At 37.9% G+C, this 15,642-nt stretch overlaps 1 protein-coding gene across 1 annotated transcript; it reads left to right on the top strand.

The window, feature by feature from the left end:
- Nucleotides 1-1,486: 1,486 nt before the first annotated feature.
- On the top strand, nucleotides 1,487-13,993 carry LOC134840401 (protein diaphanous homolog 1-like). The gene is made up of 5 exons (XM_063856184.1): nucleotides 1,487-1,741; nucleotides 5,261-5,414; nucleotides 8,030-8,159; nucleotides 9,976-10,822; nucleotides 13,596-13,993. Exons 1-5 carry the CDS (start codon nucleotides 1,489-1,491, stop codon nucleotides 13,757-13,759), a joined length of 1,548 nt encoding a protein of 515 aa, XP_063712254.1. The 5' UTR covers nucleotides 1,487-1,488; the 3' UTR covers nucleotides 13,760-13,993.
- The last annotated feature ends 1,649 nt before the right edge of the window (nucleotides 13,994-15,642 follow it).

Here is a 15,642-nt window from a genome sequence, read left to right as displayed (position 1 = left end):
TCGACCTCAGTTTAGGCACTTTTGGATGTTGCGACTTGTGTCTTTTCTGCGTCGAAATTTTGGTTTGGGTAGTGCGCAAACTGGAGTGCTTAGATATTTTTGTTGAATTCTGGTTCCTTTTTCTTGTACATGTACGTATGTTAAAACTTTTCCGGGGGATAGGTATTCTATACATAGTTTTCTGTATTGTTACGATTCTCATTTTTGTGATAAATTTGCCCAGCACAGGTTCTGCCTCATACGTATGACATCATCAATGACTACCTCGTCTTTAGCTGTAATTGTAGATAAAATTTTTCTGCCCTTTTACCCATTCATGAGGTATTTCGTTGGTCGAGTGTTTCCAAATGTAGGATCGTTTCGCTTGACTGCGCCAGGTAAAGAATTTTTGTGTAAGGTCCTAGTTAGGAAACATAGGAACAAGGGTTACAAGGAGGTGTGTTTAAGCATTTTAAACTAGGCCACTCTAAGTGTTAAATTTTGAGTTAAACCAGATTTAAAAGATCACTTGAATTATCAATCGATTGATGAGTTGAAAGTGAACTAAAAAATGAGCAATATGGGCCAAAAGCCATAACGCTCGGCAGGTACTAATTTCACAAATCAGTATGACATTTTATATGTAGAGGTTATATGGCAGCAATGCTACTCAATCAAATTAAGACTACTTCTTCACGCTCAAGTTTTTTTTGGTTTTATCTTGAAGTACTGCTTTTGCTTATATCTACTGGAAGTACAGTTCAATTGTTTGTCGCGTGAGAACACCTTTCTAAACAAGTTTTCTTGATTGGGAATCACTAAAAATGACAGGACTATACGACTAAAGGAGGAACCATTCGCCATTAGCAAGAGTTTTGTAATATAGTGTAATAACCATTTATCAGGTCTTTCCCATTAAAGAACCTTCACGTCCTAAAAACAGTAAAATATAGCCACTCTTTACTTTGATATAAGTCGATCTCTGTTATTTAGGCCTAATGGCTTCATTTTGCTTCGTTCGTTGAACGAAAACTTTCCTATGCGTGTGTGTTGTTGAGGAGGTGTCTTGACAACTATTTTTAAGGTGTCTGCTCAAGTATCGTCGGCCTTTTCACTGCCTATTATTTTGTTTCGAAGCTAATTTAATTTGCAGTTGTCTTAATTGGTATGTTTTTCCCCACAACGAGTTTTATTCAAGACAAATCGAGATAAATGTACAAATATTTTTGTAGATCTAACTTTTTCGACATTTTTGTTCGACGTACCGTCCTGGTCTTATTTTCTGACGGCTAGTTTGTCATGCTTTGTTTGTGTTTTATTGCAAGTGAATCTCGGCTTCGCTTCTGTGTAGCATTTGGAACCCGCAAAAAGTTCTGTCCCATTTTTATTTCTCACTAGTTAACTGAAGATGAAATGAAACAAAAAAGCTGAAGATTTTAGAAAATCACTAGTAAAATTCAACCTCTGCTTTTTGAAATTCAATCTTTGATTTACATTTTTCAGATTAAAATGCCTTTTGCATCTAAAACTATCGGACCTGCCAACCTCTCGCTTCCAGATCCAACTCAATGGGAAGACCATTCTAACAGTTGCTACACACAGGTCCTGCTTCAGCTGTCGGACTTGAGCTTCACCGCACAGGATGTGTTGCAGCAACTGATGACGCAATCAGCAGCAATTAAGCAGAGAGTGAAGCGAGTTGAAGAAAGGATCAAACAGGCCGACTCAGATGTGAGCAAATTGTACAAAACTCAAAGCGAAGGTGAGATCAGCTTTGCTTTAAAATATACCTCTGTGGGTTATAATCCGTCTCTTTGTTTTTTTTGTTGTCACTCTAGTTGCAGCTTTTTCTAAAATATCTTAGACCCTTTTAGTATATTCCTAGTGGCACAAATATTTTAATTCAAAAAATTTCAAAATTTTTTTGCAATTTTTCTTTCGTGTTACGCTTGCGAGTATTCATTCCCTCTTCGGTAAAAACTTTATATATATTTCTAATAGTGCAAATAGAGCTTGTCAAGTGAATTTTTTTGAAAAAATTTTTGATCTACTAATTTTTGATTGACAAATATCTTCTTCTGAACTGAAACATATTTTTGATTGGACTACTGGGCAATCTATGGCATACAAAGCGTTCATTTTCACTCAAAATAAGATAACACAATTAAACGTCGGGTTGCTTGATATATTATGAAATGCTTTTTCAGTGCTGGTTTGTTTTCCAAGAAAAAAATTGACGATGAGTGTTGAGAAAATTGACGATGAGTTTTGATAAATTATAATCTTAATACTGGTTTGCAACATTTTCTTAGCCAACGTAACAGTTTTTGGTTAGTAGCTGCTTCGAGTAGTTTTTACTCAACGTTTGTTGACAAAGAATTGAATAAATAAGTTTCCACCATGTTGATGTTGTTTTTATGGCCTCGTCTCTTTTCATAGGTAGCGCGTTCTGTTTTTTTTTCTTGATAAACATTCATCTCCAGAGGAGAGGAAGGTTGTTTGAGGGGGCTTCGTCTGGTCCAGTGTCGTTGGCCCCCGACGGGATATTTGGGGCATACCACATTTTTAGGTTACTTGAATATCGCTTTGACACTAAGATTCATCTAACTGTGTCGCTCGTTTTGTCCTGTTGTGAGGTCACCATCCCCTAACTATTTCTTGAAGCAAGTTTAGCTTGCACGCTCACCGTGCTATGTAATCCGAAGAAAATCAGCTACAGAGGGGGTCAGTCCAGAGACTGAGGATGTCTGGATCTTTCGTTCTGCCTCGACAGTTAAATGAGTGATTGACATCATAATGGCCTTGCGTACAGATTCCACAGACATAGGGTATTTTAGGGTCTAACCTACTCAGGTATTAAGCAGCAAGGGAGAGTGTGCTGATTGCAGCTGAGAAAATTTTTACCAGGCGTAAAGATCGAGCCTTTCAGATTGAGCCCATTTTGAGCTGAGAACTTTGCAAGGGTAGTTCTCGATGTAACCTTTAACTGTGTTAGTATGGCAGTGTTTAAGGCCCTTTTTTATAATATTTATGGTTTATTTGCGCTGTATTTTGGAGCAGTGGAGCGATCTATTGATGAAAAAATGTAGTGTTGGCTTGAGCATTCTCGTGCTGCTACTTGCTGTTGTTTCATTGTCTGCTTGATTGGGATTCAAAGTCCTTGTTGTTTTTTACAGCCTCGTTTAGGTGACAGAATAAACTGTTTTTTTTTTTGGATTTTAAATTTTTAGATGCAAAAATTGAATGATTGTTGCAGAGTTCATCGGGTTTATGAATTCAGTAAGGTGAGATTTTTTACGTTTAGACAAATTGAACTTGAAGTTACTTGCAAAGGTTTTGAAGATTGGTTTTTTATTCGTGCAGCAAATTTTTTTCTTTTTTGATACACTTTTTAGAAGAATTCAGCTGTTCACTATCCAAATTCATTCGAGTTTCCTGAGTTTGTTTTCCTCCTCAATATGATCACAGTTCTTTCAGCCTCAGGGTAACGTTTTTGGTCAGCTAGAATTTCGACATTCCTGTCTGTCCTATTGAATAGTTGAAAATATAAAGTTAGTAGTTTGTTCGAAAATTATCGCTCTTTTTGGTCATTTCTCGCGATACCGACGTTAAACATGTGCAAGCATGCAAGTCAGCTTTATTGTGAAAAGAGCTCACTTAAGTTTTCCTATATAACTAAGAGTTTGTGTGAACGCCCTTTCTTGTTTTGCTTATTTAGTTTAGCGATCAGCGTAGTGTAATTGTACGAACCGTCTTTTTACTAACCCAACTCGTAAATAACAGTCTTCATTGAAAGTGGAAATTGTTTACTTATTGGTGGCACTTTTGCTATAATCACAATCTAACATAGCATCTCTTTTTTGCTTTATTCGTGGCTAGTGTTTCTGATGCATTAAGAGTGCGTGGCTGATTGGTTAGTGCGTGAGTCTCATAATCTCTAGATTGAAGTAGGCCGCAGATCGAATCCGATACCTAGACGAATTTCGTACTACTTTTTGGTCGTTTTCTTGCTAGTGTTTGCGAAGCGAAGCTTCGCCTGTGCGTTAAAATTAGTTAAAAGTCTTTGTGTTAAGATTCAGTATTAAAATTTTTTGTTATTATTGGGTTTTACGCTTCGGTAAATGCAACTTAATCTTCCATTCTGTTAGATGCGAGATGGGAAACTCAATCAGATTGAAGCTATCAATTCCAAGAAAAAACTCCTGTAAAGCTGGCTTTTTACAAAGTGTCAGTGTCCTTGCCAATCGTTTTCTCTGACTGGCTCAATGAGAGTTTCAACTTTTTATAAACTGTTATCCGAGTATTAGAAATCAAACTTGGAGACAAGATAGTCTTCATTTGCTCAATGATTTCGTTTCTTTTTTTTTCAGCCATTAAAAGTAAACCTTAGCTTTTTATGAGAAATGAGTGATCATTTTTTGGTTTTGGTAGGAATATTTAGTGATTAGTTATGGTAATAACTTTTTCATCAAAAATCAACGCATTCACTGTCGGATTATTATTGCGTAAACAATTTTCCTTTTTAACCCGTTAGAAATTGAGCTTACTTTTTAAATATAAAACCTCAATCACTTCGAGGCCCCTTCAATCTTCGACCGGATAACCTCATTTGTATTCCTGCATTTTTTTCAATTTTTGATTCACACTTGACGTGAATCTCTGACAAAGCTAAATTATAGAACGCTTTTGGACGAAAAGGTCAAAAAAAATTGGACGAAAATGTCTGTAAATATAATGATGGGTAACTTCACGAGCTCGATTTGCCGTAAAAAAATTCTTGGGTACTTCAATTTTGGAATAAAAAACAGCTATTAGGACGAGATGTTTCAAAACAATAAGTGGTACTATTTACGCTCCTTTCTATATGATGACTCGCAATTAGAACCTTACTTTGATTGCTGATTTTTTTTGTGCGGTTAAAGAAATCCACAATTTTTATGCAGAAAGTTCATTTTAGGTGGGCAAATCATCATAAAATTTTAAAATTCTTTGATGCCTTGAATCCTTCGAAACATGGAGTTGATATCTCGAAACTAATTCAAGAGAGATCACCGTTTATTTGTTCAGAGTATGTAGTTGGTACATTTGAGCGAGTTCAACAAAAGGAAAAAATTTGAATCGTACTCTCAAGTTGTCCTTTTACTCGATACGAATTTGGGAGATTGATTAAAAACTAACTAAATAGTAAGTAATGAATGTGTTCCAAAATAGTGCAGCTTTATTTCACCTCAAAAATAATAAGGTTTTTTGCTGGAGAATTGGCTTACGCACGTTTTTTCAGTGAGTTTTCTGAAAGTGAACCGCAGACAATTGTTCGCTACTGATGAGTGGGATTCCAATCGCATGACATTCATGTCTGCCGAGAACAGACCAGTGGCCATACAGAACATGTTACAAGAATGTGACTTACCACCAGACGTCCACAGATGGAACAGGTCAGATTTTTATTCCCTCTGTTGGATCCATTATTTTCAATTGACTGAATCACTCTTTCCATCAAAACATATATGATGACGCTTTGATACCTGGTCATGAAATTTATCGCTTTTTCACCCCAATCCCGTCCCCCCACATACACAAATTTGACTTATTATTTTTGAAAACTTATCTAATATTGTGGTAGTTTGTTCATTAGTCAAAAATTAAACATTTTTAATATTGTGAAAGATTTGTCTTTCACAATTAACGTCATAATTTCACGGTATTTAGCTCTATTATTATGTTGTGTGTCTTCTGGATTCCAAACTCCTCGTTTTATGTTGTCGGCGGGTTTTGTCTGTTTTATTTTCTGACTGAAATTTGGCAAGAATTATTGTCGGATGCGTTTCCAAAATTACTAGGAGAGGTCTTGAGCTTGTATCAAGATGTCGAGCTCATAACATGTCGTGGCTGAAATAGTTCAGATGCCAAGGTCACTGAAAGTCGTCCAAGAGGAAAATTGTTCGGAATCAGAGGCTCAGGGTCCCTCGAGTCTGATGAATCGTGTATCAGAATAAGAGCTTTTGTGACTACTTCTACTTCGTAGATTAAAGAAAACAAAGCTTTTTAGTGAGGGAGCGCGATCTGATTACCTTGTAAAAGGTATCTTCTAATATTTTACAAAATCTTCCTAGAATCCCGAAAGAGTGGTAGGCGATGGACTTTGCATTTGATACCCACTATTTCATTCGGGTTATCTGAACTGGTTCAATTCGATTGAGGATGCAGTTGGCTTCAATGATATTTCAATGTTGCCTTAGTTTTTTGGCTAAATTCATTGGCTTAATTCTGTATTTCGAGTTGGCGGCGTCTTTTTGCTTTCAGATAGTGTATGCAAAGCTTGACAAACGATTTCACTTTCAGATTTTGCTTCCATGTGCTAAAGGAGCTGTAGTAAATTATTGGTTTTGACGTCTGACTGTGCCTGTTTTTCATTAGCGTGTGGACCGAAGGTTCTGCTTCTAGATAGCCGGGAAATTCTGGTGAGGTTTTTTTTGAAGATTGCTCCTTTGATCCTTGGGGTATCGGTTATCATGTCACATGCTCTGTATCAACCTGTTTCATTGTAAAAAGGGCTGGCATTGCTGGGTCCTCATCTCCAATCCAGTTGAGATTTCGAATTCAAGATGAAATAAAGGCGGTTGTCGATGAAAATCAGGTGGCGCTAATTTGGAAAGTTGATTCAATGTTCAATAGTTCTAATAGTCCAGTGTCATTTTTTGAGCTCGATTTTGTTCTTTATCAAATCGTTCACTTTTAGCTTCCTGGTTATAGCGGTTGATTTGGGATCCTCATCCGTTTGAGGCTTACTAATTGTTCCTTTTCTTAGATGATTTTGAATTCCGTTGTTTTAAGGGACCCTTACGAAGGCCAGGGCAAACTCCGATATTTCTCTGAAGACGTGAGCTTGAATGTTAGTAAAGTTGAATGTTATTGATCGTATTTCTTGTTTCGAAGTTGATTCATTTCTATCCAATCGTTAAGGTCCTTTGGAAGCCCAGATTGAGGATTTCATCGCATTGGTCCGAACGAGTCGAAATTAATATCGAGATTCGTTTTTGATATTAATTTCAACTCGCTCGGACCAATGTGGTAAACTCTTCAGTCTGGGCTTCCAAAGGACCTTAACGATTGGATAGAAATGAATCAAATTCGAAACAGGAAATACGATCAATAACATTCAACTTCACTAGCATTCTACCTCACGTCTTCAGAGAAGTCGCGGAGTTTGCCCTGGCCTTCGTCAGGGTCCCTTAAAACAACGGAATTCAAAATCATCTAGGAAATGGAACAAGTAGTAAGCCTCAAACGGATGAGGATCCCAAATCAACCGCTATAGCCAAGAAGCTGCTTCGTTATTCCAAATTTAACCAAGAAGCTGCATCGTTATTCCAGTGGCATTGTTATTCCAAATGAGTCGGAGATTGAAGAAACACACTTCAGTAATTTGCGCTGAGTGACGTCTGTTTTCTAGATATTATCACTGCATTTGTTCTTTTCTATTATCTGTATCGAAATCAAGAGCTTCTGGTCTTTGGCGCTTTGTCTTGTGGGGTTGTGTGGCAAGGCATGCAAGGCGACTCCGCTGCATCAAAGATGTCTCGGGTGCAGAGATGGGTTATTGGCTGGATGTTGTCCTTTCATAGGAATGGCAAGGAAGGCTGATTTTGGGGCTTGAGTCTGATTTGAACATTGTTGCTTTGATTTCGGGGTAATTAACTCTCTGGTCTTCGCGAAATCTCGCTACAATTGCAGTGAGGTAAAGAAAGCGATCCGGTTCAGTCAGCGGAGTGCTGTTAACAACGATTTTTTGATGATGCAGGAGGCGTTTAGAACGCACGCGTTCAGGGCTTTTACTAGACTTGTTGATGCCCATAACTGCGTGGTGGAAAATATACCTGTTTCCTGAGCATGGAGTCATGCCAGTAACAATTATGAAATGGAAGGGGGGTGGTACTGTTTCTTTTTTTAAAAGTTTTGCAACTACTATTCACTAAAAGATATCTAAAGTTTTTGCAGGTTTTGATGTGACTTTTGATTTGAAGTGAAAAAATTGAGCTTTTCGTTTGAGGGAGGGCGAGGTTTCGCTGACGAAGAAGTACACGGACTCAGAGTTTTTCTTCCGCATCTGGGTGGATGAGATGACGCGCAAGATGGAGAAGAAAGATGAGAAGGTGGATGAAGAAACGGGGACCGTCCCTGTAAGTTGCATGAGACATAAAAGCTTGAAGAGAAATATTTAGAATCAGATTTACACGATAGAATTTTATGAGGCTTTTATATGTGGCACCAATGCATACTAGACTAGTTGAAATTTAAGGCTTGCTTTGGTCGCACCATTTTCTACTTAAAAAGGACAGTTAACATACATACCAGCCCCCGCAGCTATACTGAGCAAAATTCTTGGGCCTTTTTTATGCGCCCTGGTCTTTTTTTCGAATCTCCCGCCACCCAATCCGTTTGGTACTGTTTTACCAAATCATGCTTTGACTAACTGGCCATAATTTTTTTGCCGATAGAAAGATACATATTCCAAAAAAAACTTCAAAAAGCTATTCAGTTTTTGTAAATAAAAAAGCGTACGAAAATAGATTAGTGTTTGTGTCTTCATATCGTAGAAAGTTTATTTCCCTAATATCAAACAAAAGTTGAATCACGACGAACTACAAAAATTATTTAATCTGTTTACGAGTTGTCCCCGCCGAGTAAATTTTTAGCGGTACCTGAGAGTAAAAACATATTTTTTCAATCTAAACAAAGCTCGGCAATACTTTTATTTCTTAAAAAAACTTGTGGTCTATAGATTATTTGGACTCATTAGGTTCAATAACTTAGAACCTATATTAGCCAATGGGCGAATCGAAAAGGGGGAAACATATGCAAGAATTGTCGATTTTCTTGTTAAGATTAATAAACGTAGTGAATACTCTTATATAGGTCTTGCTGATTTTTTTTCACGGTCACCCTAAAACAGGTCTTTCTAAAATTTGTTCACGGTCGCTTTTGATTTTTCATGGTTTGTCTTTTAATTCCTTTTTAAGTTGTTTCATTTCCTTTGTAAAAAGGAAGGCAAACTCCACTATCAAACAGCAAAAAATTAAAGTTCACGAAAAACGTGATCGATTTCTAATTTCGAAGTTATGTCAGTTGGCTGTGTTATTATAAGAAAAATATTTCCGCGTATTCAAAGAAATTAGAAAAACGTTAATCTAAATTGATTAATTGAAAGAAAATTTAAGCAATACAATAACATAATAAAGATCACGTATGGTTTGAATTTTATTATCAAAGAATGCTGTAATGGTATTCGATTTTTCACGATGATGATAATCCGTTGCATCATCAAAATTTGTGAGAGCCTCGAAAAACTTGTTTCATCATAAACTAGCAATCCATATTGGCTTCCTGGCATATATTTGATACTGGCCAGTACCGCTACTGGATGAATATTTGATGGACTTCGGTACGAAAGATCGCAGTTTGGATATTATACTTAGGCGGACTAAAACACCATAAATGGTTTGTCAATAATTGAAGCGTGAGTTCATGGTTGAAAAATTTAATCGAAACCAACTGCAAAGCAACCGTTGAAATCGATTATTCCACTTTTTGTCATTTTAACCCTTTTTTAAGTACCTCAGATTCTAATCCGACAAAGCTTAAAAGTCGACAATACTTCTTATTTTTTATAACTCTCCTCGCTCTTTGAGAAATTGTAGATCCGCTTCTGAATGAAAAAAAATGACGATCTTTACTCATGTTAATTTTCTTGAGGGGCGTATTAACAGCCAAAATTATTTTTCGATAAATCAGCATATTTTCTTGTTGATAATCTAGCAAATCGACTGCTGACTCCATTTTCTTGTCAAAGACCGACGTTTTTGAAATTATGTACTAGCTCAAAAGCCAGATATAGTTAAGTGGATGCTGTCAAGTTGACTAAATGAAGGGTGCTGGCATGCCATCAAAAGGGATAATATTTATGCTTTTCAGCTGTTTGACTGTTGATTTGATTAGGAAAGAAGGCCAGAACGTAAAAAACCAATGACGGCACTGACTCCTGCCGAGATACGTCTTGAAAGGCTGAACAGAAACAAAGCAGAGGGTGCATTTGCGACAGAGAGGAGACCGTCAGAAGTGCGGAGGGGAAGCTCAACTCCTAGTGAATCTGTAAAACCACATGATCCAGCACCTCCGATTAAAAATCCGATGCTGCCTCCGAGTCCAACCAACCAGTCTCACTCCCCGGGCCCAGCTTCTCTTGTTCTGGATCCTAAAATGTATCCACGTGTGAATTCAGTGGCACCACCGCCTCCACAATCAGAGCCGCCTACGCTTCCTAAAAGGCCATCAATGGTAACTACTCGTCCGCCGCCATCTCCAGTGCCCCCTCCCAATCCAGGAATTGGAGTACCTCCGCGACCGCCAATTAAAGCAACTGTAGTACCTCCGCCACCGCCAATTAAAGCAACTGTAGTACCTCCGCCACCGCCAATTAAAGCAACTGTAGTACCTCCGCCACCGCCAATTAAAGCAACTGGAGTACCCACGCCACCGCCAATTAAAGCAACTGTAGCACCTCCGCAACCGTCTGTTGCAGGAGGCGGGGTTCCACCACCATCGCCACCGCCGCCGCCGAAGGTCGGAGGCGGTGGTCCACCACCACCGCCACCACCACCACCTCCTCCCCCGCCTCCAGGTGGAGCAAGCTCAACTCCAAAGCCATCTGTGTCAAATGCTGGAGGCAAAAGTCTACTGGATCAGATTCAAGGAGGCGTTGATTTAAAACGTGCCCCGTCAGCAAGTGAGAGCAAACCGAGCAGCGAAGGAGGAAGCAGCGATTTGCTGTCTCAACTTGCTGGATGTAAGTTGGATTTTTATTACATTCAGCTAACTAGGACAGTTATTAAACAAAGCACTCATACAATTTTCCCAAATTCAGCACCTTAAGATTGTGAATTCCATTCAAGTCCGCATTTATTCCAGTCTCCTCATTGGGTCGTGTATCTTGTTATATGTATTTGTTTATCGTTTTCAATTGCTATGGGGGCCTTGTTTAACGTTTCGACAATCGTAACATTTCACTGAACGATTTGAGCTAACTCCTGATAAAAGTTTCTTGATCAAACGTGTTTGGAAAGGTCAAATGTTTAGACTTGATTGTTTTGAAGTGCTGAGAGCAGGGCAGCGCAAGGCGAAGCAGGGCAAGGAGTGGTAGACAGGGCAGAGCATAGGAAAACAAGGCAGGGCGGCGCAAGGCAAATCAGCGCAAATATCTTGAAGTTTTGAGCTCAGGGTAGCGCAAGGGAAGAAGGGCATTTCAGTGTACAAAGGGGTAAGCAGGGGAGGGCAGCATAAAGCGAGGCAGGGCAGATTATGGAAAGGCAGAGCGGCGTAAGAAAGGGCAGGGCATCTAAATGCAGGGAAGAGCAAAAAGGAGCATGGCAGGGTAGGGCAAAGAGAAGCATGGCAGGGTAACGCAAAGCAGGGCAGCGCAGTGCAAACAAGGCAGGGCAGCGCAGGCAGTGCAACACAGGGCAGGCAAGGCCATGCAGGGCCAGGTAACGCAAAGCAAGGCAAGGCTGCGTAGAGCCAAGGAGGGCAGGGCAGAAAAAGGAGGAACAAGGCAGGGTAAAGAGGAGCAAGGCAGGGCAAAGAGGAGCAAGGCATGGTAAGGAAAAGCATGGCTGGGCAGCGCAAGGAAAGCAGAGCAACTTAGCTCAAGGCAGCACAGGCAAGGTAGCGCAGTGCAAGACGGACAGCGCAAGATAGGGCAAAAGTAGCGAAAATAAACGAAGCTCTGGGCTGCGGAAAAGGTGTCAGGCAGGACTGCGCACACAAGCGAGAGCAGCGCCAAGCAAGGCAGGAATAACTAAGGAATGTAGGGTAAGGCAGATCAGTGCACGGCTAGGCAGGGCAGCGCAAGACAATGCTGGGTAAGCAAGGCATCACGAAGTAATTGAGCTACCAAACAATTTTAAGCGAATAAGCAATTTAATTAGGACCGATAAATGTCTTTTGAATTATTGAGCTACACTTTTGTTGTAGTTATGCGGGACTCCTCTCTGATACATGTTTTAACAGGGCCCCACTATCACACTTCGAGGCTTGAAAGGAGTGCTATAAAAGAGTAAAGCACCTTTCTTGGAGCCTTTAGAGTTATCAGAACATTTTAGTATCTTTCAACTCTTACTTAGTTGAAAGCTTGCTTGGTGTTTTTTTTCACGTTTTGCTGCTTCCAAGCTAATAAAAGAGCCATAGTTTGAAATTCAATCCTTTGATAACTTGTTTTAGAGAAAATTGTTTTTGGAATCCATAGAGGCCAATTGAATACCAGATTGATGTCATAAAAAAACATTCAATTTTCTCAAAAAAAAATGAAGTTAAATTTTTTGGAAGATACATCAGTTAGAAGATATAGGCAAATACCCTTCTGCTGCTCCGTTCAATTAGCTTCCGATTTATGCTATTACGACCAGATCGGTTCAATAATAGCCAAAACTTTCAAGATATTTTAAAGTGTTATCTTAAAGTTAGAAAAATAAAATACTAAAAACTAACATTAGAACAGCGAAGAAGCTTGCACATGACGAAATAATTGTCAGAAGATTTTAAATAATCGACTTATTCAATCAATTTTTGTATCATAATAATTTAAAATAGATCATCTTTCATTCTTTTGATGAGCTTGCAACAAGGAGACAACTTTTTGCTAACCAATTCAAGACGTCAAAAAAAGCCTGCAAAAACTTTTGTATTTATACCTTACCGCTTGAAGCTATCAATTTAAATTGAAATTTTTCAAACTTGAACAGCTTGATTTTTTTTGCTTCAAAAACTTAATAAATGTCCGCTAATTCAATTCCTCGAAAAATGGTTGTTTCATGGGAGCATAGCTTGCTTCTTACTTTGTCACGAATCACTTTAATCCGTCACATTAAACTGAATTGGTTCAAAGATATATCGCTTGAATATCTTGCTTCCAAAAATCTCAACACTGCGAACGAAGGAAAGCCTGCAAAAATGTTTCACCTTTCCACTGATTGAATTGCTTGCTTCAAGGACGCTTTTCTTTTGCTATTTTATTCAGGCAATCGAAATAGATTGAAATTTTTTCAAAATTTGGAAAGCTTATTCATTTCTGTATTGCTTTGCAAACTACTGTTGGATATCGAGGTAACTACATTTTTCAAAGTCTTTTGGCTTGATAGCCTTTTACCATTACCTTTCGATTTTTTCTTTTCACCATTTATAGCAAATCATTTAAGCCAGCAAACAACTTGAAAGCTTGATTCAGTAGTTTTTGAATTTTAGCGCTCATTTCAAATTGAAAATTGATTTTTGATCACTTGAATAGTTGGCTTCAGAAAATCCTAAATTGAACCTTAATTGAAATCAAATGACAGAATTGTTGATTTAGTTATTAAAATAAAACTGGAGCTTTCATTTCTAATAGGGCTTGCGAGTTCGAAATTGATTTAGACAAGGACTGCATTTAAAAAGTTGTCATAGAAACGTTTCATTTTAACAATTGATACTCTTATCAAGAGATATTTGATAGGGTTGTTGTTGATTTCAGTAAACATAAGCAAGCTTTTCGTTTCTGTTGTTTTTTCAAATTTTGTTTTTGTCTGTAGTTAACAAAAACAATTTGAAGAAGAGAACAGCGGAGGAAATTGCGAAGGATAAAGAGAAGAAGCCACTTAAGGGAGGTGGGGCTAATTTTGCAGATGAGATCGCGCTTCGAATCAGAGCAGTGAGGGCGATGCAAGTGGTTGAAGATGACGACGATGAGTGGTGAACGGCGATAGGTCGCAAAAAATATTCACCAAGGTGAACAAAAACTAATGCTAATCCAGCTAATAATGAATTGTGTAATGTGTATAGTGCTTAAAACTAGCATTTATGTCGCGCAATTTATGTTTTTATTGTAATATAAGTAGCATTTAATTTTTGAAGCATTTATGTTTTGTAAAAAATCTTTGCTTTGTGTATAATTGTAAAAAGGAAATAATGTAGAAATAATCTATGGTTCGAAAACAGGCAGTTTTTTATTGTCAGAAAAGTTAAATGTTAATTTAGCACTAAAAATATCAAATTTTATAGAAAGTTGAGAAAAGGAGTATTTATGAGCAAAAGCTTGTCCTTCGGAGACCGAAGGGAAAGTCGGAAGGATTAGACTTTAATTCTGGAGACTAATATCATTGTGATCAGCAATGGTATTGCAACTCTGTTCTATGTTTTTTCCTGCGAGAAATTTCATCGTCCTTCTGTGAGTATTATGTCTTAAACAAGCCATCTAAATTTTTTTTCGAAATGACATTTGATTTGACGACTATCAGGATATTTTGTCAGCATAATATGTGACTGTTTATTCAAAGCAGTTTCTGGTCGACCAATGGCTTCAAAGTTATGCTTTGTCGTTATAGCAGCTTAATGTGTAAATTTCCATAATAAATTTTTAAATTGGATTCATGATTTGAAAGATTTTTTTTTCGTTTCACGATCTTGCATTTTGTTTTGGGTGATTATTAGCAAGGCTAATGCAGCCAGGTACTAAACTTTTTGCTCACTGGACTCCTCTGCGCTGCACAGCTTTCTTAAAAGCAAATTAATTTACGGCAACTAATTTTGCCCTGGTTGAGCGAATGTAAAGTCATGTAAGTGGGACGACAAAGACCGGTGGTTCGAGTCTGGTCAAAAACTGTAATTTTGCAATTGTAATTGCACATGTGAGCTAGCAAAACGAGCGTAGTGTTAAGTTGCCTATCCAATTTTTAACCATTTGGTGGCATTTTTGATGAATAGCTTTCGCATTTTAATAGTTTCTGTTCTGTTCTATAGGCTGTATGAGTGGCTAGTGTTTGCATATTTTCAAGCTACCTTACCGCAGATGCGAGGACCTGATCGTAATCTCCAGGTCGCTGGTTCAATTGCGGCTCATAGAAAAATTTCCAAATCTATTTTTATTTTTTGATTTCCATTTTGCCGTTTTCTCGCTTACGTTTGCGAAGTGCAGCTCCGCCCGTGTTAACTTATGTTTTCCTGGGTAACTTACGTTTTGTCGGCTAGACTTGCACAACGCGAAATTTCATGGCTCAGCATTTTTTTCTATTTTAGAGTGACATCTCAATGTTTCAAATGGTGCTTGTTATTGGGTTCTGAGAAATTTACTTTTTTTTGTTTTTTCTAATGAAAAAATGTTTCTGAACATTTAAAAAATTGTTTTATTGATTTTTAACGCTAACCGTAAACATTGTTAAATCATTGATCTCGAGAAAAATAAGTTGTTCAAGCTCAATAGTGATTTTTCGCGGTTTGACTGTCGTCGAATTCTGCTCTGGAATAGGTGCAAAAAAGGTTATTATTTCTTTTTTTTTGTAATGCACATCGCAATTTTCATAATTGCCATTGAGAAAAAAACTATCTTTTGATCATTTTCCTCAGATGGACTAGTTTTATGGAAAAAAACTGATGAAATAAAGTTCTAGAGTTTCCAGGAGCTTGAAGGTATGGAATTTGTTTGTTGAAACTTAATTTTCTTTAATTGAAGACTCCTGGTCTCCTGGAAGAAGAGTCTTGGTGATTTTTCTTTTGTTGTTTTTTAACAGGAAAAAATCGTATATTCTCAAATTTCTACAGTTGTGCTTGCAGGCATATTAATGCTTTTTTGAATGCTCCTAG

This window comes from Symsagittifera roscoffensis, chromosome 2 (genome assembly GCF_963678635.1).
Source record: "Symsagittifera roscoffensis chromosome 2, txSymRosc1.1, whole genome shotgun sequence".
Classification (NCBI taxonomy): Eukaryota; Metazoa; Xenacoelomorpha; order Acoela; family Convolutidae; genus Symsagittifera; species Symsagittifera roscoffensis.
Note: the sequence above shows the minus strand (reverse complement) of the source record. Positions and strands in the feature narration are given on the sequence as shown.

What these genes read in the sequence shown, in the direction of transcription:
- LOC134840401 (XM_063856184.1), top strand. Translation starts at nt 1,489, where the DNA reads ATGCCTTTTGCATCTAAAACTATCGGACCTGCCAACCTCTCGCTTCCA. An exon ending in GTACAAAACTCAAAGCGAAG is followed by an intron (nt 1,742 to 5,260) that starts GTGAGATCAGCT and finishes ACGTTTTTTCAG; the next exon opens with TGAGTTTTCTGAAAGTGAAC. An exon ending in GCTGTCTCAACTTGCTGGAT is followed by an intron (nt 10,823 to 13,595) that starts GTAAGTTGGATT and finishes TTTTGTCTGTAG; the next exon opens with TTAACAAAAACAATTTGAAG.